A 22,491-nucleotide genomic window follows, 5' to 3' on the forward strand; every position below is an offset into this window, starting at 1 on the left:
TCTATGGGGTCGCACAGAGTCGGACACGACTGAAGCGACTTAGCAGCAGCAGCAGCAGCTGGGGCGACCCACTCCAGTACTCTTGCCTGGAAAATCCCATGGACAGAGGAGCCTGGTAGGTTGCAGTCCATGGGGTTGCTAAGAGTCGGACACGACTGAGCAACTTCACTTTGACTTTTCACTTTCCTGCATTGGAGAAGGAAATGGCAGCCCACTCTAGTGTTCTTGCCTGGAGAATCCCAGAGATGGGGGAGCTTGGTGGGCTGCCCTCTATGGGGTCGCACAGAGTCGGACACGACTGAAGCGACTTAGCAGCAGCAGCAGTAAACCTAATGGAAGCAGAAGATATTAAGAAGAGGTGGCAAGAATACACAGAACTATCCAAAAAAGATGTTAATGATGCAAATAACCTTGATGGTGTGATTCTCACCTAGAACCGGACATCCTGGAGTAGGAAGTCAAGTGGACCTTAGGAAGCATTGCTACGAAGAAAGCATTGCTACAAAGAAAGCGAGTGGAGGTGATAGAATTCCAGCTGAGCTATTTCAAATTCAAAACATGATGCTGTTAAAGTGCTGCGCTCAATATGCCAGCAAATTTGGAAAACTCAGCAATGGCCACAGGACTGGAAGAGGTCAGTTTTCATTCCGATCCCAAAGAAAGGCAATAACAAAGACTGTTCAAACTACCACACAATTGCACTCATTTCACATACTAGTAAAGTAAGGCTCAAAATTCTCCAAGCTAGGCTTCAACAGTACATGAATTGAGAAGTCCCAGATGTTCAAGCTGGATCTAGAAAAAATAGAGAAACCAGAGATCAAGTTGCCAACATCCATTGGATTAAAGGAAAAGCAAGAGAGTTCCAGAGAAACATCTACTTCTGCTTCATTGACTACAGTAAAGCCTTTAACTGTGTGGATCACAACAAACTGGAAAATTCTTAAAGAGATGGGAATACCAGACCACCTGACCTGCCTCCTGAGAAACCTGTATGCAGGTAAAGAAGCAACAGTTAGAACTGGACATGGAACAACAGACTGGTTCCAAATTGGGAAAGTAGTATGTCAAAGGTGTATATTGTTACCCTGCTTATTTAACTTAATTGCAGAGTATTTCATGTGAAATGCCAGGCTGGATGAAGCACAAGCTGGAATCAAAATTGCTGGTAGAACTATCAGTAATCTCAGATATGCAGATGGCACCACCCTTATGGCAGAAAGCAAAGAAGAACCAAAGAAACTCTTGAAGAAGGTGAAAGAAGAAAGTGAAAAAACTGGCTTAAAACTCAACATTCAAAAAACAAAGATCATGATATCCATTTCCATCACTTAATGGCAAATAGATGGGGAGACAATGGAAACAGTGAGAGACTTTATTTTGTTGGGCTCCAAAATCACTGCAGATGGTGACTGCAGCCATGAAATTAAAAGATGATTGCTCCTTGGAAGAAGAGCTATGACCTAGACAGCATATGGAAAAATAGAGACATCACTTTGCAGACAAAGATCCATCTAGTCAAAGCTATGGTTTTCCGGTAGTCATGTATGGATGTGAGAGTTGGACCATAAAGAAGCTGAGCGCCAAAGAATTGATGCTTTTGAACTGTGGTGTTGGAGAAGACTCTTGAGAGTCCCTTGGACTGCAAGGAGATCCAACCAGTCCATCCGGAAGGAAATCAGTCCTGAATATTCATTGGAAATACTGATGCTGAAGCTGAAGCTCCAATACTTTGGCCACCTGATGAGAAGGGCTGACTCATTGGAAAAGACCCTGATGCTGGGAAAGATTGAAGGCAGGAGAAGAAGGGGACGACAGAGGATGAGACGTTTGGATATCATCACTAACTTAATGGACATGAGTTTGAGTAAGCTCCAGTAGTTGGTGATGGACAGGGAAGCTTGGGGTGCTGCAGTACATGGGGCTGCAAAGAGTCAGACACAACTGAGCGACTGAACTGAACTGAAAGTCAAAGAAACAGATCCAATATGGAGTCTAAATTTGCTCTTCCCTGTAGCAGTTGCAACTCGTGGGCTTGGTTACCTGGAGGCAGGTGGAATCTTCCTGGATCAGGGATTGAACCCATGTCCCCCGCATTGACAGACAGACTGTTAACCACTGGACCACCAGAGAAGTCCCTGGTCTTTTTATAATTAATAATTAGTGTTCCATTGTTGGACATGCCAAGATTTGTTTATCCTTTCATATGTTGATGGACATTTGGAGCTATTATATATAAAGCTGCTAGAATGTTTGTGTTTAAGTCTTTGTGTGAACTTACAAAAAGAATACATAAAGAACTCCTGGGCTTCCATGGTGGCTCAGCAGTAAAGAATCTGCCTGCGATGTAGGAGTCCCAGGTTTGATTCCTGGGTTGGGAAGATCCCCTGGAGAAGAATACCCACTCCGGTATTCTTGCCTGGGAAATCCCATGGACAGGTGGGTAGCAAAGAGCTGGAAATGATTTAGCGACTAAACAACAACAAAGAACCCTTAAGACTCACCAGTAAGAAAACAAAGAGTACCTGGTGGTCCAGTGGTGAAGAATGCAGGGGACACAAGTTTGACCCCTGGTCTAGGAAGACTCCATGTGCCACATGGCAACAAATCCCATACACCACGACTACTGGAGCCCACACTTTAGAGCCTGCGCTCCACAATAAGAGAAGCCACTGCAGTGAGAAGCCCATGCACCACAGTGAAGAGTAGCCCCTGCTCTCTGCAACTAGAGAAAGCCCACATGCAGCAACGAAGACCCATCACAGCCACACTTTCTTAAAAAAGAAAGAAAACAAATTACCCAGTGAAGAAAATGGATGAAAGATTTGACCAGTTATTTTATGGAAGAAGATATGTGGATGCATTTAAACATAAAAAGATGCTCGACATCATTAGTCATTGAAGAAATGCAAATCAAAACCAAAATGAGACACTACTAACCATCTACTGGAACAGTAAAGTTTAAAAGTCTGACCAGAGATAGAGCTGGTGAGGATGTGGGGCACAACTAGAGCTCTTATGCACCCCACATGGAGATGAAAAATGATAACCACACTGCAAAGCTACTGCTTCAGTGACTATGGTAAAGCCTTTGACTGTGTGGATCACAACATACTGTGGGAAATTCTTAAAGAGATGGGATTATCAGACCATCTTACCTGTCTGCTGAGAAACTTGCATGGGAGTCAAGCAACAGTTAGAACCAGACATGGAACAATTGACTGGTTCAAAATTGGGAAAGGAATACATCAAGGCTGTGTATTGTCATCCTGCTTATTTAACTTATATGCAGAGTACATTATGTGAAATACCAGGCTGGATGAATCACAAGATGGAATCAAGATTGCCTGGAGAAATAGTAACAACCTCAGATATACAGATGATACCACTCTAATGGCAGAAAGAGAAGAGAAACGAAAGCTTTTTGATGAGGGTGAAAGAGGAGAGTGAAAAAGCTGGCTTAAAACTCAACATTAAAAGCACTAAGATCATGGCATCTGGTCCAATCACTTCATGACAAATAGAAGGAGAAGAAGTGGAAACAGTGAAAGACTTTATTGGGCTCCAAAATCACTGTGGATGTTGACTGCAGCCATGAAATTAAAAGACACTTGCTCCTTGGAAGAAAAGCTATGACAAACCTAGATAGCATATTAAAAAGCAGAGACATCATTTTGCCAACAAAAGTCCATATCGTCAATGGTATGGTTTTTTTTTTTTCCAGTGGTCATGTATGGATGCAAGAGTTGGACCATAAAGAAGGCTGAGTGCTGAAGAATTGATGCTTTCGAATTGTGGTGATGGAGAAAACTCTTGAAAATCCCTTGGACAGCAAGGAGATCAAACCAGTCAATCCTAAAGGAAATCAATCCTGAATATTCATTGGAAGGACTGATGCTGAAGCTGAAGCTCCAATACTTTGGCCACCTGATGCAAAGAGCCAATGCATTAGAAAAGACCCTGATGCTGGGAAAGATTGAAGGCAGGAGAAGCGGACGACAGAGGATGAGATGGATGGCATCCTTGACTCAATGGACATGAATTTGAGCAAGCTCAGGGAGATGGTGAAGGAAGCCTGGAGTGCTGCAGTCCATCGAGTTGGAAAGAGTCTGGCACGACTAAGTGACTGAACAACAACAAATTCAGATATCCTAGCACAATTTGTTGAAAGACTATTCTTTCCTCTACTGGGTTGTTTTGACATCCTTGTTGAAAAGCAAGTGACTAAAAGTGAAGGCTTGTTTCTGAACTCTCAATTCTTTTTGTTTTTCTGGCTACTTTATTTTTTTTTTAATTGAAGGATATTTGCTCTACAAAATTTTGTGGTTTTCTGTCATACATCAAGAATCAACCATAGGTACACCCATGTCCCCTCCCTCCCAAACCTCCTTCCATCCCCTCCCCATTCCACCCTTCTTAGATTGTCACAGAGTGAACTCTCAATTTTATTCCATCAAATAAATATGTTCAACCTCGTACTAATACCGAATTGTCTTGGTTATTGTAGCTGTGTAGTAACCTTTGGAATAAGCAAGTTTGAGTCCTACAACTTTGTTCTTTTTCAAGATTGTTTTGGATATTCTGGGTCCCTTGGATTTCCATATAAATTTTAGGAGCACCTTGTCAATTTCTATGTTAACTGAAACTTTGAAGAGATTGTATTGAATCTAGCTCAATTTGGGAAATACTGTCATCTTAACAATGTTAAATATTCCAATCCATGAATGTGGAATGTCTTTTTGTTTATTTAGGTTTTTAAAAATTTTTTCTAAATGAGTTTAGAATTTCTAAATAATTAATTTCTGTCAACAATGTTGTATAGTTTTCAAAATATGTTTTGTTCTTTTATTAAATTTATTCATAAGATTTCTATTCTTTTTGATGGTATTATAAATTGAATAGATTTATTTCATTTTCAGATTGTTAACAGTGCATGGAAATATAATTGATTTTAAAATATTGATCTTGTACCCAGGAAACTTGCTTAACTCATTTATTAATTTTAATGGTTTTTCTTAGTGCATTCCATGGAATTTTCTACATATAAGATCATATCATTTGAAAATAAAGAGTTCTACTTCTGTTCTTCAATATAGATGCATTTTATTTCATTTTCTTGCCTAATTGGCCTGGCTAGAACTTCCCACACCTTTTGGAATTTTTTGTCTGTTTCATTTTTGTTTTGGCAGTTCTCTAACTTTATAGAACAAGCAGCAGTTAGTGCTTATCCACATTAACTGTCTGTAGATTTTTTAAAGTGGTGGCATGTACATAGGTAACCAACATATAGAGCTTGTTTGGTGAATCTTCATCTTCACTACACTTACATCTTGGAATACAACTGGTGAGAGCAGAAATCAGTTTTATTGCTGGGTTTCAGGTATTTGATTATGATGTTTTTAAATGTAGTTTTCTTCAAACTTCTTGTGCTTGGATCTGTGGGCTTATCATTTATGTCAAGATTGTAAAGCTTCGAGTCATTATTTCTTCAAATGTTTCTCACCTTCTCCTACCCCAGAAGCCAATGACACGTGTGTCAAGCCCTTGATGTTGACCACAGCTCACTAATGCTCTTTTCTCCACTCCTAGTTTAAAACTCTGTTTTATGTTCAATAGTTTTTATTGTTATATTTGCAGTTTACTAATAGTTTCCTCTTCTGCATTTAATCTCTAATTTGCATTACTCCCACCCAATATGTTCCTTACATCAGACATCATAATTTTCTTTTATCTATTTGGCTATGCTGAGTCAGTTGCAGCATGCTGGATCTTCAGCTACAGCATGTGAACTCTTAGTTACAGCATTTGGGATCCAGTTCCCTGACCAGGGATCAAACCCAGAACCCCTGCATTGGGAGTGCGGAGTCTTAGCCACTGGACCATCAAGGAAGTCCCCCATCATAATTTTCTAAACGTTCATTTGGGGTTTTTTATACCTTCAATGTCTCCAACACATTCAGTCTTTCCTCCAGCTTATCAAACATGTGACGTGCAGCTCTAACTACTGTTTCAGTGTCCTTGTTTATCATCTGTGACATTTCTAGGGTGCTTTCAATTGATTGAACTGTCTCCTTATCATAAGTCAGATTTTCCTGATTCCCTGTGTGCCCAGTAATTTTTTATTACTGAACGCCAGGCATTAATTTCAATGTGTTGAGTTCTAGATATTAATTTTTTTTCTGCTATGAACAATCTTGAGCTGTTCTGTGTGCAGTGTTACTTGGAAACAGCTTGAGCCTTTCAGATCTTGTTTGTAAACTCTGCTGGGCAGGCCTGGAACGTGCTTCACCTGTGCTGAGCGTTCCTCACTGCTGGACAAGACCCTGTTGGTCACTCTGCCACCCGCCCTGCAGTTGCAGGGTTTCTATTCTGGCTGGTGAAGACTGGAACTCTGTGAACTCAGGGGTTGCTGTCTAACCCTCTGGGGGTCCTTTCCCTGGCCTGGAAGAGTTTCCTCACAAGGGTGTTCTAATCAGGTCTGAGGGTCCCCTGCAGCTCTCTGGAGTTCTGTCGTGTTATCTCTCTTCTTTCTGACCCCTGTGCTATGAACTCCAGCTGCATCTGTCCCTCAGGACTATCAGCTCCATCTCCTTGACTCAGGGAGTCTGCCTGGCTTTGGGCCCTGCACCAGGGCCTGAAAATTGCCTCCAAGTCGTCAGCTGGGGCTGTGTAGGGCCCACTCCACTTCTTTTCCATTTCCCAAGGACCAATCTTTCATTTTCAATCTATGTTTTGGGAATTTCATGGTTGTTCAGTGGTTAGGACTGAGTGCTTTCACTGCTGTGGGCCCTGGCGATGCACAGTGGGCACCGGCATCACACACGAACCAGAGCTCCTCAAACAGGCACCTGCTCCGCAGAGAAGATCAATTTGTTTTCTTCAGATGTCAGCAATGAAACTTCTTAAAGAAGAGTTCTTCTCCAGCTCCGTAGGGGGTCATGGTGAGTGACTTGCTGCTCCCGTGTGAGTGCTTACCTGGACAACACATCCTTGGTGCCCATTATGTGAAATATGTCATTTTGATATAAGATGCTTTGTCTCAAAAATGTCTATGAGGGGAGTTCCCTGGTTGCCTAGTGGTTAGTACGCTGGGTTTTTCACTGCCGTGGCCCAGGTTCAAGTCCTAATCAGGGAATTAATATTCCACGAGCTGTGCAGTGTGGCCAAAAAAAAAAGGGTAAGACTGTATCTTTGATGTCATTGGAAAAGACCCAATGCTGGGAAAGATTGAGGGCAGGAGAAAGGGGCAACAGAGGATGAGATGGTTGGATGGCATCATCGACTCAATGGGCATGAGTTTGGAGCAAACTCTGGGAAATGGTAAAGGACAGGGAAGCCTGGCATGCTATAGTCCATGGGGTTGCAAAGACTCAGACACGACTGAGCAACCAAACAACAACAAGGGTGAAACAGTCCTCAGAACTCTCTGAGAATCTGCTTCTCAGGTTATAATCCTCAGTTTGGCTCAAATAAAATTCCCTTTTTTTTCTTTTTGATAGTTAAATGAAATTTCATTGACACATTACAGGCTTTATTTCATTCACTCCACACAATACTCCCCAGCTCCAGGCTGGGGTGGCTCCAACTCTCCCCAGGACCCTGGGGTTCAGGCTGGAACTCCTCCCAACCCAGGAAAATGTCGATCGCTGAGTTTGCACAGGAGTCAAATCTGTGTGGCAGGGAAGGACCTGGGCATAAGACGCACCAACCCAAATATCCAGAACTCCTGTTCCTGTCCTGGGAGGGGCAGTCAGCAGCCACCTCCAGCCTCCTGTCTGTGTAGTAACATCAAGCCCAGGGGTCCTGGTCAGCAGGGCTGCCCTAACAGCACAAATCAATAATAGGAACCCAGAGGCAAATGCCAGCATGGGTGTGCGTTCCATGAGGACCTCTTCCCAGGGAAAGCCTGCCTTCCGGCCGTGTCCTGAGCATGAGCTCTCCCTTCTCGTCCCTTTGGAAAAGGAAAGGCACTAATCCATGACCGAATTCCCTTCCAGAGGCCCCACTTCCTAAAGCCACCACCTTGGGGGGTAGTATTCAACATATGAATTAGCAGGGCAAGAGGCAGTTTGCAGACAAATATTCAGTCCATAGGACCTGGGCTCTGCTCTGGAAAAGTCTGACCAAAAAGTTCGGGCTCCAAGTGGGCAGACTGGTCAGCTCAGTCCTGGGATGTTACCCTCACCTCTTAATTCAACAAAAGAAACTTCAGGGGACACAGAGAGAAGAAAATCCCATGTATACACAGCCAGATGATGCCCTGTCCCACCTGGGTTTGGTCCAGAACCAGCCTCCTGATCCAGGTAGAGGAAGAAGCTCGGCCAGGTCTTCCCTAATACTTTACTGATCCTGGGCTGGCAGGGAAAGTCCAAGCCTAGGGCCCCAGAGGCCTGCGCTTTGAAAGGCCATGTGAAGGGAGGGTCAGGAGCTGAAGGACCCTGGCTGGAGCCCAGCCCCTGGATATCATGTATGGCCCAGGTCATGGTCAGCTCATATATCAGGGGATGGACATGGCGGCCAGGAGAGGACCGTGGTGCCTCCCCACACCTGGAGCTGCTGAGCCCTATCCCACGTGCTAGACAGAGTAAGGGGTGCTGGGGGATCCTAGCGAAGGGAAGTCCTCCTCTTCACCAGCCTCTGGCCCACTTGTGGGTAAAGACAGGAAGGCAGGAATTGGCCCCCACGTCCCCACACAGACATGCAGATTTTTTGTTTGAAGCAGGAGCCCAGGAGGTGAGCCCAAAGTCACCAGGTGGGTGTCAGGGTCAGGCAGGACACCAAGAAGAGACCTCTGAAGCAGCAGCAGCCAGTTGCCTCTTGGTCACCATGGACACCAGGCTGCAAAGAAGGTTGATGTGCCCACTGGGGACAGGTCAGTGTGGCCCTGGGGGCAGGTTGCAGGGTTTGTGCTGGGAATGGCAGGGCTGATGGGAACAGGTCTCTCTGGGTGGGGCGGTCAGCTCTGTGGTTCCCAGCAGGGAGCATCGCCCATGCCTGTTTTTGTTTGAAATCTGGGGCCCCAGAACCCCCAACACCATGTTCTGATACAGTGTACCCCCTCAGTTACTGAAACAGAAATGGCCCTAAGCCCTGCCCACAAGCCACAGGGATGGGGCCTGGGCTGTGGCTGGTCAGCCCAGGATGGGAATGGAAGGGGACAGGGGGCTGGCCTGTCCTTGCACCCGCAGCTGGCACTCACAGGGGAACTGCTTCCCAATGGACATGAGTCCAGTCTGCTCTGCTCATCACCACCACTGCAAGGGCTGTTTCTGGGCCTCGCTCCACCCATCCTCTTCCACAGCCCCATCATCAAGTGGGCACGTGATGCTGGAGGCCCTGGGTGACCATGGGCACGTTAGTTATATATTGCTATTGTTACTTACAATAACTTTAATTTTACATAAAACATTGTTAATTATAGCTGTACAACAAATTAACCTACAATTTATCCATTTAAAACAACAAACATATTATCTCACACAATTTCTGAGGGATAGGAGTCCTGGAACTGCTGAGCTGGGTGGTCCCGGCTCTCAGTCTCTTCGGATTGCTGCTGAGATATCAGCAGCAGCTGGTGTCCCATCTGAAGCCTGGAGACCAGCTTATAAACCCCACACTCTATTGGCCACTCCATAGCAAAGGACAGCTGGCCTCCTCCAAGTGGAGGATGTTAGAGACAGAGAGAGACAGGCCAGGATGCCCCTGCGACCTCATCTTCTACAGGACCTTACTGCTGATGCAGGTCAACCTCAGGACATTCAGAGGTAGAGTACCAGGTCGGGGCTCTGGGGGGGTGTCTCCTGGGAGGCTGTCAACCCAGGGCCTGTTTCCTTGCCCAGTGGTGCCTCCCAGGATAGCTATGGCCCCTAGAGCTTCAAGGGGCAGAGAGCAGCCAGACACGGCTCCAGAACCCTATGGGCTCAGCTTCTTTCTTGGGGGAAAGGGGAGCAGGTCCTGGAGCCTAGAGGAGGCTGTTGGGGCCTGGAGATAATCAGGTGATCACAGGAGCTCTGGTTGGGAAGCTAAGGGCTCACCTTTCAAAAGTCAAGGCTCCCAGGAGCCCCAGGTCCTACCTCACTTCAAATTCCCAAGTGCCTGGAGTTTTCTGGGCCTGGCGAGGCTGACTGCTGTCACCGTTAGGACCAACTCTTTCTCCAGATTTCAAACACCTATGATTTGCTGTCATTGTTGGTCCCCAAGCCCTGACCTCACAGGCAAGAAAGAGGGACCCAGAGTCACAGGGTTCCACAGGGCAAGACACCCACAGAGGAAGGCAGAGCACCTGACTGCACACAGGAATTCAGCAAACACTCATTGACGCTTGGTCCCCGCCAGGAACTGGGCGGATGGAGGCCACAGAGGAACGCAGCTCCACCTGCCAGTGGGGGGGAAAAGGGGCCACACCCTCCCCCAGAAGGAGGAAGTTCTGGTTCCTTCCCCACCCACTCCGCACATTTGTCCAGAGAAGGTGCTTCTTCTATTATCCATCAAGAAAGTCTGCAAGACAAAAGCCAAAACACAAATACTTGGGGGGTGGGGGGAGGGTTTGCGGCAGAGAGGAATTCCCCAGAGCCCCTCTGAGGCAGGGGAGGGACAGGCAATGGGTGAAGAGTGGGGAGGGTGGGAGGAAGAAGAGTCCACCCCAGCTCTCCACAGACCAGGCAGGGGTCCAGGCTGAGTGTGGAAAGGGCCATGGCTCCACCCCCAGCAGACGCCAGGATACTGCCCTCAGCTGCCCAGGGGCAGCCTGGGGAGGGGGCCCAGCCTCAGCTGTGCTTCCTCAGACTTCCCTGATCTAATCAAGGGTGACATGCCTTTCACCCAAGCTAATTAATGAGGCCTGTATGGCCTGAGCATCTTTCTGTTCCAAGCACGTGCTGGGGATAGGAGTGAGTGACACAGACAGGGCCATGGCCTCCAGAGCCCTTGGAGCCTGGGGTGGCTGCCTCAGGTGGGAAAGTGGGGAGAGAACCTCGGGGGGCAGGGAGGGGGCTGAGTAGGGAAAGGCCAAAGAGGGCAGGGAAGGGACAGAGACACGAAGAACTTGCCTGTCTGAGGAACAGTGTGGTTCCCTCAGAGCCGGAGAGGTCCCTGGAGGGCTGACAGGGGCCTCAGCACAAACACCTCTTTGGCGACAGCGTCTTGAGGACAGATGACCAGGAATAGGAAGTAAGGAAGTAAAGGGAAGCACAGCCCAGGAACAGGGGGATCTGGTTTGACACTGTGATTGCCCCCTCCCTGAGGAGTTATGACCCGAGCTCCACGTGACCTTCCTGGGCAGCCCTCCTCCCTCTGGCCACCAGGTGGGGAGATCCCTCTTATTCCTTCAGGCCACATGGAACCCAGCTCTGAGGAGGCCTTGTCCACCCCTCTACCCACCCAACCACCTGGCTTCATATCCCAAAGTCCCTTGCCCTCCCCTCCTGCACTGAGCCTCCACCCCAAACAGCTCCCCTTCCCCAAACAAGCTGAACTTCTGGCTCCTGAAATGGACCCTCTGCAACTCTTCTGCTGGGAGGGCCTCCCAGGCTGGTCAGCAGTAACTCCCCCACAGTCCTGCTGGTGACCCAGCTCTCTGAGCCTCCCCAGGGCCTGGACCAGTGAGTGTGTGCAGGTCCCAGGGTGTGGCTCCTGGCCCACATGGCTGCCACTGCCCCAAACCACTGGCCCAGACCCTGGGCACCCAGGGAGATGGGCCAGGCAGCCAGAGAGCAGGAGGGGACTGGCTTGGTGGGACTTGGAGGGCCCTGCTTGGTGTGCACAGCTGAGTCCTGGAGGGCAGATGAACCTTGCTCAGGAACTGTTGGGGCCATTGGAGGAGGAGATAAGCCTCTAGCAGTGACTAACCCTCTTCCTCCCTGATGCTCCCTGGCCAGGCAGGTGGCTGGCAACCATCTGATGAAATTGGCTGTGGGTGGGAAACCCATCTTGCCTTGACCTCAGAGGGCTCAGGATGAGACACTGCAGTGTCAGCCACATGACTCAACCACCTCCTCACTGCCCCTGGAGCACAGCCCCCAGCAGCAGCCTGAGGAGACCTAGGACCACAGGACAGTGGCTGCCCGGCCAATGCCCCACGCCGGCTAGGATTACTGTATTGTGGGGTTAGCATACAGCCAGTGTTCAAGACAGGAGCATAGGCCTGCCAATGAACCCCCAATTCCTTCCTACTGTCGGGGGACTCCCCTCTCAGGGGAGGACTGGGCTCTGGCGGGAGGTGAGCCCCAATACAAAGTGCCCTTCGTCAGGCGGATCGGAGGCCCTGCCTCTAGGACTCAGATGCCCTCTCCTGCTGGCCCCCATCTGCTGGGCAGAGACTGGCTTGGGGCAGGCTTGACCCATAGGTGCCAAGAGTAGTTCTGTGCTCCCCCGGGAGAAGGCAGGCGGTGCACCAGGCCAGAACCCAAGCTTCAGCCCACCTCAGCCCCAGAGACAACAGCGTGCACACGTCTCTGCCTTCCAGGGGCCTCAGGAGGGGCTGCGGGGAGAGAACTGTGCCCGAGGATGATGAACGACCTCTTCTCAGCACTGGGAGACGCTCTGGGAAAGTGGTAACTGTTCCAGTCCTGCCTGAGCCCCCCAGGGACATCTCACACACACCCTCCTCCCTCGAGGCAGTCAGCTTCAGCGCAGAGGGACACAGCCAAACTCAAGGCCGGGCGAACCCCTGCGCGGCGCACTGGCCGGTCCAGGTGGGAGCTGAATAAATCCCCACGGCCGGGCCCGGCCCGGCCCGCCCCGCCCGTTCATGAGAAGACATCAACCGACCCCGGCGCTGGGCCTCGGCCAAACTGGACCCTTCACGAAAACGACAAAACACAATTCCCTACCCGATCTCTGGAAATAACCATTTTCTGGCACAGTCTCAGTCGGTTCTAGGGCCGCGGCCTCACCGCAGCCACGGCCTCCAGGGCGCGCCCTGGCCCTGAGCCCCGGCCCCGGGGGCGGCGAGGGCCAACCCGGGCAGGAAGATGGGTGCCAAGGCCGCCCCGGGGCGCGGCAAGGGGCAATGGCCGTCAAAGGCTGGCGGCGGCGGGCGGCCCGCGTAGATCTCGGGCTCCAGGGCTTCGGTGGCTGGGGCCAGTGGAAGCGGGCGGCGCGCGGGCCCCAGCCGGGCCAGGCAGGCTGCCAGATGGCCGAGCAGACGAGACCGCACGTCCGCAGGGACGCCCTCGCAGCCAGCCAGGAAGCGATTCACTTCGGCCAGACACTCATGGAAGCCGGCGCGATACTTGCCCAGGATGGCGGGGTCCGAGCGGAGGGCAGCTGCGGGGGTGGCAGGGACAGGCGGTCGGCGCCCGCGGCCTCAGCCCCGGCCCCTGAGCCCTCGCCGCCGCCCTCGCCTCACCTGTCACCTGCACGCGCCGCAGGCTCTGCAGGTGCCTCACGGTCAGCTCCAGGATGTCCGCCTTCTCCAGCTTCGAGCGGCGGGAGCTCTGCGGGCGGGGCCGGTGAGGGCGGCGGGCCGCCCAGGAAGGCTGGGATTCCAGGCTCCCCAGTCTCGTCCCCACCCCCAACTCACCTCTTTCCTGAGGGCGTCCAGGAGGAGGCTCTGCAGCTGAGCCAGACTCTCGTTGATGCGCGCTCGGCGCCGCTTCTCCATGACGGGCTTGGAGGACTGCGGAGCCGGCAGCCACTGAGTCCTGCAGGCGTCAGCTCCCCTCTCCCCTTCGCGGCCCCCCCGCTCCTGCCAACCCACGCCCGGCCAGGTCCCCACCTTCCGGTGCTCGGCCACGCTCCGGGGCTGGTCTGGGGTCCGGCTGGCGCCGGCCGGCGCTCCCGCCCGCGGCGAGGCCCTCGGCTTCCCCGGGATGTCCGCAGGCATGGTGCGCCCCCTCGCCGCCCCCAGCCGAGGGCAGGCCCTTCTCCCGCGGGTCCCAGGCTCAGCTACCAAGCGCGTGTCTGCAGCAGCCCGGCTATTTAAGGCAGCGCGGCTGCGGGGCGTGGGAATCCCTCTCCGCGTTCTTTCCCACACTCGAGCCAGCCAATGAGCCGCCGGCGCCGGGCAGCCCGCCCCCGGCCGCTGCCCCCGCCGGCTGTCAGTCACGAGTCAGCTCCCGGCCCACAGACCCCGCTGGCGACAAAGGCTAGCCGGGGCACCCCGCCCGCGCCTGCCTCGGACCACGCCGGACAGGCGGGAAAATCGCCGCGCCCCGGTCCCCAGTTCCGAGCGATGCGCCGGGAGGGGGCCTCTCCGGGAGGGCGGAGGCGCGAGGCTCACCTTCAGGCCGAGCGGGGACCGCGAGAAGTCTGAAAGGAAAATTCGCGAGGGGCCCTTCTGCTCTCACGAAGAACCAGCGAGCCTCCGCCTTCCGCGGATCCCGCCGGGGCCTTGGACCTTCGCGCAGCCTGCGAATCTGACCCTCGCCTCCAGCAGCACCTGCACGATGCCGGGGACACAGTGGACATGGAACATCAGCCGCTGGACAGGAGAGAAGCTGACTGGCCAAGGTCGTGAGGGAGGCAGGGTGGCATCACAGGGCCAATGAAAGTGATGCCCCAGAGCAGATAGTGACATCATCACAGGCAGGATGTTGTCATGGTATGGAATGTAAGGATGTTACTGGTCAGGCTGGTGATGTCTCAGGGTTAAGGTAGATGATGACACAAGCCAGATGTAATGATGTATGGTCACTGGTGATGTCACTCTCTTCTGGATTACCCAAAAGTGATGAGCCAAGCAGCAGCCAAGAAAGTAGAACTCACAAAAAAGGAAGGATAATTGTTACATTTCTGTTTGTTATTTCAAAGAAGCACGTGGAGGAAAGAGGGCTAAGCTTATTTTCGTGTTTGATGTTGTTTTCACTTTGAATTCCCTTGTGGGGCACAATCATTTGAGTTCTGGGGATGCCAGCCCGTGGTGGCCTGGGCAGTCTTGTCTTCATCCCACAAACCTCTCTGGAGGCCCACTGTGGGCCTGACTGCCCTTGGGGCTGGGGAAGCCTCTCCTGAACTCTGAACTGATGCGGGAGGAAAAGGCAAATGAGCAAAATAAATAATGACATGGTTTCCAGAGACAGAAAGAAATGTGTAGGTTTTGGGGGGAGCAGAAAGCCTTCTTTCCTCTGAGTGGTCTGGATGGTATTTTTGCAGTGAGCTCTGCTGGAGAAGGCAATGGCAACCCACTCCAGTACGCTCGCCTGGAAAATCCCATGGATGGAGGAGCCTGGTAGGCTGCAGTCCATGGGGTCATTGAGAGTCGGACAAGACTGAGCGACTTCACTTTCACTTTTCACTTTCATCCATTGGAGAAGGAAATGGCAACCCACTCCAGTGTTCTTGCCTGGAGAATCCTAGGGACGGGGGAACCTAGTAGGCAGCCATTTATGGAGTCGCACAGAGTTGGACATGACTGAAGCGACTTAGCAGTAGCTAGCTGCAAGTCCAGAGGAGGAAGTGACATTCCCAGAATGGAAAGGAACCACAGGGCCAAGGGAGGAGGGGCAGGGACAGGTGGGAGCCGGGCTCTAGTGGCTTCAGGTCCCCAGAGGGGTCTAGGAGAGTCATGCTTGGCTTTTCTGAGCAGCAGAGTGGCCCAACTGGCAGCTCAGAAGGGCCACCTCCCACACTACATTCTACCTGGTGGGTGGCGATGCTGGCTGGCCCCCACCTCAATACCCTTTCCTAGGGGTCCAGTCTGGGGCCCAGTGCAGACGCCTGTGATGCACGTTTGATCACTGGGTGGGAGAAGACACCCCGCCCCCTCCCCAGAGGAGGAAATGGCGACCCACTCCAGTATTCTTGCCTGGGAAATCTTATGGACAGCCTGGCGGGCTACAGCCAAAAGGGTCACAAAGAGTCGGACACAACTGAGCAACTGAAGGAAGGACCCTCCTGTACCTCTTTCCTCACCTGTAAAATGGGCTACCTTTTCATTTAGCCCTGGGCTATAGTCCATGGGGTCCCAAAGAGTCGAACATGACTGAGCAACTAACACTTTCACACTTTGAGAAGATAAACGAGGTCTGATTTTGAAAGCACCCAGCACATGCAAGCAGGACGGAGTCACCTGGATTCACCTCTGCCACAAGCCCCACTGTACCCTCTACCCTCTGAGACACCCCCTCCCTACCTGGGGTCTTCAGAAGCCTGTTTCTTGGCCCTTCCAGCCCCAACAAGGAGCCTTCGTCACCCAGAGCAGAGTGAGTCCCAGGGGTGTCATCTGCATCCCTGTGTCCTTCCCACTGGGCTGTACCCCCACTCTCTCTCTGGGCCCTCCTACCTCTGGCTGTCCCCTCCCTGCCTTTTACATCTGGATTTGATCTCTGGTAAGACCTGGGACTCCTGGGGACCGTAGGGGCTCCCTTGCTCTGAGTAGGCAGGGAGAGTCCTAGGCTGCAGTGGGGAAACTGTGCTGAGAAATACTGACGTGGAACACTGCATTTTCCAAAGATGGCTACAATACATCCACCCCAAATACTCTACCTGTGTGTCCTTGGTGAGATTTTGTGATGACATTAACCAGCAAAGACAGGGGCAGTGGTGATCTATGAATTCTGAGGCTTGACTTTAACCTTGCTGTCCTGGGAAACTCACTCCTGGAAACCACTGGCCCCTCTGTGAGGAAACCCGAACTGGCCTCATGGAAAGGCCCCATGGAGAGGCCTTGTATAAGTGTTGAGCTAGGAACCTAGAAATCTCAGCTGCCAGACAGGTGATCCCAACCTGCCACTTCAGAGCCCCCACTCACACTTTCCCAGCCACCTCTGTGTGTTCTGTTCCACTCTTGATTCACATGACTGGTGTTACTGTGACGCTTTGGGGTCATTCGTTACCAAACAATAGTAACTGGAACAGCTAAGATGGCCCAAGCCCTGGACCCACCCCATCCCCAGCCCCACCCCCCAAACCTTGTCCCTTCCTTTCTCTGGCATTCACAGAGTCGCAGGAGCTTCCCGCACTGGCTGTCCATCTGACGAGGTGACTTTTGCAGCTATCCAAGGCCAACTATCTGTCCTCCTAGATCCAGGCTTGAGTTGGCCAAGTCCCAGTAGGCTGATGGTCCCAGGGGCATCTCTAGGGACCACTGTTGGCCACTGGGCAGGAAAAGTAGTGGGGGAGTCTGTGTGGGAAGATAAGTGTATTTTCCAGTCCAGACACTGGGCTGCAGCCTTGGTGGGGGGTGGGGGGATGGTCTTTCTCACATCTGGCTCCCATGACAGCTTTCCACAACATTCAGACAGTGCCCCTCGGGGGCCTGCCAGGTGCTGTCTGTGCACAGGCCCCTCCCAACCTCTGACAGGGGGGTGGCACCTGCACTTGCACCCTGGCCCTCAGCGTTCCACAGGCACATGGGTCCCAGGATATCAGAGACACCATAGACCACGACCAGCAACCCCATCCTCCTGTTCCCTCCTCTCCTGCCAAGGGGCAACAGGCTGTGGACTCAGGCAGCCAGGACCAGAGTTGCCATGTGACCAGGCTAGAGTCATTGCAGGGTCTCTCCTGGAGCATGGGAGTTGGGTGCTGAGATGATAAAGTGGCAGAGGCTAGGGCTGGAGGAACCCAGGATTCAGTATAGAGAAGAAGGAAGCAGATGACCAGGACCCTAATCTTAACCCTGAGGGGGCATCTTTCATTTTTACAGGCCAGCGGACCAAGACACCTTTCCTCAGCCCTTGGTGCTGGGCAGTTGGAGCATCCCCCCAACACCTGATGCACGACAGCACCTCCCCCGAGGTCTGGGCATTGTCAACATCTTTCTCCATTATTGAATGTTGACACCTCTCCACACTGGGGAGGCCATGTCCCCCCAATTCTGTGTGGTGACAGAGCTTCCCACCCTGTCTGCCTGTGATGCCACCTCCCTGTGGGCTTCCATGGGTGCTTCTCTCTCCAGTCTCCTTGGACCACCACTCTCTGGAGAGGTATGCTTTGCTCTCCTGCTGGTCACATCCAGACTAGTTTCTTCTTCACCAAAAAAAGTCCCAGCTTTGAACCTCATCTTATTAACAGATCTCACCTTGTGAAGTCCTCTGCAACCCTGGGGGGGGGCCTCCCCATACCTTCTGAAGGTTCACTCCTGATTCCCTGTCACTTTCTCCAGCGACTCCTGTCACAGTCCTTGTTGACTTCAAAATTCACACGGTTGATCTTCTGGACTTCCTGGCCTCCATGGGGCATCCTGGTGTAGAGTTGGCAACCAAGCTGCCAATCCTAAGTGCTGGGTGTAGACTGTAGCCCTCATATTCCCATCCACCCTGGAGGACACGCCCACCAGGAAGCCCCGCCCACAGGGCTCAGGTCAGCATCTGCACTACAAAATCCTGCTGCTTTTCCAGTGTAACCTGGGGTCCTGCCTCCTCCCTCCACACTCTCAGCCTCTCGTCTCAGGTTCTGCCTCCCGCTTCTCCTTGTGCCTTTCAGTCCTCTGGAACTTGGGGAACAAGTCTTCACTCTAACCTTTCTATCCACACAGCTGGAGCACTCTCTGCCCAGTGGTGGAGCCTGACTGAGGCACCAGCCTCCTCTGAATCTGACTGTTCTCAGTTCTCAGACCAGCATTCTGCCATCGTCCTTGACCCTCAGAGTTCACTCCCAGTGCTGCTCTGGCAGGTCCTACAGTGGCTCTTATCTCCCTGATGTATACAAACACCCACTTCTGACCTATTGCTTTTCCATCACTGGCTGCAAGCGGCCACCAGCTTCGGCCTGGAATTTTGTAGTTCTTTGCCATGGCAAGGCAGCCAGTCTTGGAGCCAAGTGCTCAGTGGGGGCAGGTGGACAGCAGAGGAGATTAGAGGGCCAGCAGAGTGGTCAGAAGAACAAGCCTAAGCTCCTCTCTTCTCTCGGAAGCTTATGGGAAGCCATGGGAGAGAAGGTTGTGTGTAGATCACTCTGGCTCTTGGCTCCACCACAGATTATGGGGTCAGGATAGAAGCACAGCCACTCGGCTGTATCCATAGCAGCCTCAGTGGACGAGGGCGCATAGATATAAGTGAGGTCATGGATATTCTTGGGAGTTTTTTGTTGTTGCTACTGCTGTTAGATGGCTGAAGGGCTTAAAAATAAAAGCAAGTGTATTAAACGATATAGATACTGTTTTAAAGGTTTTAGGAAGTTTAAGTTAGTTTGTAAATGAAACCAAATATTAGCCAAAGACCCCTTTATAAGTAGCCATTGTAACTTCATAAATAGGATATTCAGGTTTTTGTCTAGAACATATGTATTTGTGATCATGTTGTTAGGTGCATACAAATTAAAAATAATTTCATTTTGCCAGTGAGCTCAACCTTTTATTGTTATGCAACCTTCTGTATCTAATAATGCTTTGACTATAAGGTTTCTTTGTTAATCTGTTAGTGAAACCGTTAATACGGTCACATCTGCTTCCTTTTAGTTAACATTACGTGGTAGGTTTCTTTTCTCCTTTTACTTTCAGTTTCCTGTACCTTTATATTTCATATTATTTATGTCTTCTGTAAGCTATGTAAAATCAGATTATTTTTAATCAGGCTGACAATCCTGGTCATTTAGTCCCCCTGGATTTCAGACCTCTGCTCTTTAGAACTGTGAGGGAATACATTTCTGTTGTTTTAAGCCACCCAGTTTGTGGTGGCTTAAAAGCCTCCAAGACACGAGACATGCTTCCAGGGCTATCATTTTGCCTGCCAAAAGCCTTTGCATCTAGTTCCTCTTGTCCAAAGCAGGTGACATTCAATAAAGTAACTAAAAGAAAATAAAGGTTCTATTACTATATATACCATATTTTTGTTATCTTTGTAAAATTTTTTATTACTTAAAATTTTTTCGAATTGTTGTTTCATTCCTTTATCTTTGTGCCATATTTAATTATGGTCATCTGGGGACTTTCCTGGTGGTCCAGTGGTTAAGACTTAGTGCTTCCAATGCAAGGGGCATGGGTTTGACCCCTAATCAGGGAACTAAGATCCTGCTGGCTGCATGCCATGCCTGAAAAAAAACAAAACAAAACAAAACAAAAAACAGAATCAAAATAATGGTTTTTTGAAGAAGACAGGGATTTTCACATTCTGTAATATTTGTTTTGTTTGTGGCTTTCTTTTTATAATACTAATATTATTTATGCAAGGAATGAGTCAAGTTAGAAATTTAGAATAATATAAACAATATTTAAACTGTTGTATGCATGTTAACAACTTTGGTGCCTTATGATTATTTGGGGGAAATTGATGGAATGATTAATTCATATGAAAACAATTTGGTTTTCCCCATTCCTTTTATTTATTTAAAATTTATTTATTTAGTTTAAAATTTACTTTTAAAATATTTAATTATTTTTAGGTATTTAGTTTTATTTTATTTATTTATTTTGGCTCCATCTTGTGGGATCTTAGTTTCCCAACCAGGGATGGAACCTGTGCTCCTGAAGTGAAAGTATGAAGTCCTAACCACTGGACTGCCAGGGAATTCCCTAAGTATTTATTTTTATTTTTAGCTAACATATGCCTGAGATGTGCTGTTTGTAATAGTAAAAATGTGGGGACAACCAATATTTATTCAAAAATATGAGACTGGTTAACTAAATTACACTTTATTCTATAATGGACTTTGTTGCTATGGGCAACAAATGCACATATGCAGCCATTAAAACAACTTGCATAAAAGTATGAGGGCTTACAAATAGCTGAGAAAAGAAGAGAAGCTAAAGGCAAAGGAGAAAAGGAAAGATATACCCATCTGAATGCAGAGTTCCAAAGACTATCAAGGAGAGATAAGAAAGCCTTCCTCAGTGATCAATGCAAAGAAATAGACGAAAACAATAGAATAAGAAAGACTAGAGATCTCTTCAAGAAAATTAGAGATATCAAGGGAACATGTCATGCAAAGATGGGCACAATAAAGGGCAGAAATGGTATGGATCTAACAGAAGCAGCAAAAGAGGTGGCAAGAATACAGAGAAGAACTATACAAAAAAGATCTTCATGACCTAGATAACCACGATGATGGTGTGATCACTCATTCAGAGCCAGAGATCCTGGAATGCAAAGTCAAGTGGGCCTTAGGAAGCATCACTATGAACAAAGCTAGTGTAGGCGATGGAATTCCAGTTGAGCTATTTCAAATCCTAAGACATGATGCTGTGAAAGTGCTGCACTCAATATGGCAGCAAATTTGGAAAACTCAGTAGTGGCCACAGGACTGGAAAAGGTCAGTTTTCATTCCAATCCCAAAGAAAGGCAATGCCAAAGAAGGTTCAAACTACCACACATTTGCACTCATTTTCTCACACACTAGCAAAGAAATGGTCAAAATTCTCCAAGCCAGGCATCAACAGTACAGGAACCAAGAACTTCCAGATGTTCTAGGAGTTGGTGATGGACAGGGAGGCCTGGGGTGGTGCAGTCTTTGAGTCATGGGGTCTCAAAGAGTCCAACACGACTGAGCGACTGAACTGAACTGTGAATGAAGCAGGTTACAAAATGTTGAGAGTAGCAGGAGGATTTTTTTTTCAATTTTCTTTTTTACTGAGGTGAAGCTCATGTAACATAAACTTAACCATTTTATAGTATATAATCCAGTGGCATTTAGTATATTTAGTACAACCATCACCTCTATCTAGTTATGAAACATTTTTATCATTCCCAAAGGAGGCCTTAGCTCCATGAAGTGTCTCTCCTCATGCCTCCTCCCTGCAGCTCTTGGCAATTACTAATGTATTTTCAGTCTCTATGGACTTGCCTCTTGTGGACATTTCATATCAGTCGAATCACATGCTTTGTGTCCTGTGTCTGTTATTTGTCACTGAGCTCCATTCACACTGCAGCCTGTGTCAGTGCTCCATCCTTGGTTATGGCTGAGGAGCATTCTACTGTAAGGAGGCACGGCACTTTGTGCCTCCAGCTGCTGATGGGTTTGGTTCCTCCCCCCATTTCAACCATTCTATGGCTAGAGCTGCTGTTAACATTTGGGTGTGAGCATTTGTTTGAACACCTGTTGTCAGTTCTGTGGGCATACCCTAGGAGTGGAATTGCCGGGTCATATGAAAATTCTATTTAACCTTTTGAGGAATGACTAGACTGTTTTCCGCAGTGGCTACATCATTTCACAATCCCATCAGCAATGTATGAAGATTCCATTTTTTTGACATCTTCACCAACACTTACTATTTTCTTTTTAATTATTATTATATTCATGCTAGTGGGTGTGACACAGTACATCTGGTTTTGATTTGCATTTCCCCGGTTCCCATCATTTCCAATGATGTTGAACATCTTTTCATGTGGCTGTTGGCCATTTATGTATTTTCTATTTTAAAATGTCTATTTAAGTCATTTGCCCAACTTTTAATTGAGTTGCTTATCTTTTAGTTGTTAAGTTGTAAAAGTTCCTTATATGTTGCAGATACTAGACTCTTATCTGACACATGGATTGCAAATATTTCCCCCCATTTTGTGTAGTATTTTCACTTTCTCAAGAGTGTCCATGAGTTCATTTTTATAGAAAAGATACATTCTTTTTCATTAAAACAATCTGAACATATATTGTCATAAACACACAGTGATTATCTCT

The 22,491-nt window shown here is 49.3% G+C and overlaps 1 protein-coding gene across 3 annotated transcripts; it reads right to left on the reverse strand.

Annotated features, from left to right (window-relative positions):
- Positions 1-10,503: 10,503 nt before the first annotated feature.
- Positions 10,504-14,230, reverse strand: HES4 (hes family bHLH transcription factor 4). Of its 3 annotated transcripts, none has more exons than XR_006641081.1 (4): positions 13,523-14,230; positions 13,349-13,436; positions 12,831-13,266; positions 10,504-11,141 (listed from the first exon to the last, which is right to left on the reverse strand). XR_006641081.1 is itself a non-coding variant. In XM_045165693.1 (4 exons), the coding sequence occupies exons 1-4, from the start codon at positions 13,823-13,825 to the stop codon at positions 12,890-12,892; spliced, it is 669 nt and encodes a 222-aa protein (XP_045021628.1). In that variant the 5' UTR covers positions 13,826-14,226; the 3' UTR covers positions 12,782-12,889. The 3 variants fall into 3 exon arrangements, 2 of the variants coding, with proteins under 2 accessions (XP_045021628.1, XP_045021627.1); XM_045165693.1 differs by lacking the exon at positions 10,504-11,141 and having other exon boundaries at positions 12,782-13,266; positions 13,523-13,618; positions 13,718-14,226; XM_045165692.1 differs by lacking the exon at positions 10,504-11,141 and having other exon boundaries at positions 12,782-13,266.
- Positions 14,231-22,491: the final 8,261 nt, after the last annotated feature.

Source organism: Bubalus bubalis, chromosome 5 (assembly GCF_019923935.1).
Source record: "Bubalus bubalis isolate 160015118507 breed Murrah chromosome 5, NDDB_SH_1, whole genome shotgun sequence".
Lineage (NCBI taxonomy): Eukaryota > Metazoa > Chordata > Mammalia > Artiodactyla > Bovidae > Bubalus > Bubalus bubalis.

Coding starts and splice junctions, on each gene's coding strand:
- HES4 (XM_045165692.1), bottom strand. CDS start 13,825: ATGCCTGCGGACATCCCGGGGAAGCCGAGGGCCTCGCCGCGGGCGGGA. Junction 13,437..13,522: donor TGGACGCCCTCAGGAAAGAG/GTGAGTTGGGGG, acceptor CCCCGCCCGCAG/AGCTCCCGCCGCTCGAAGCT. Junction 13,267..13,348: donor GCGGCGCGTGCAGGTGACAG/GTGAGGCGAGGG, acceptor CCACCCCCGCAG/CTGCCCTCCGCTCGGACCCC.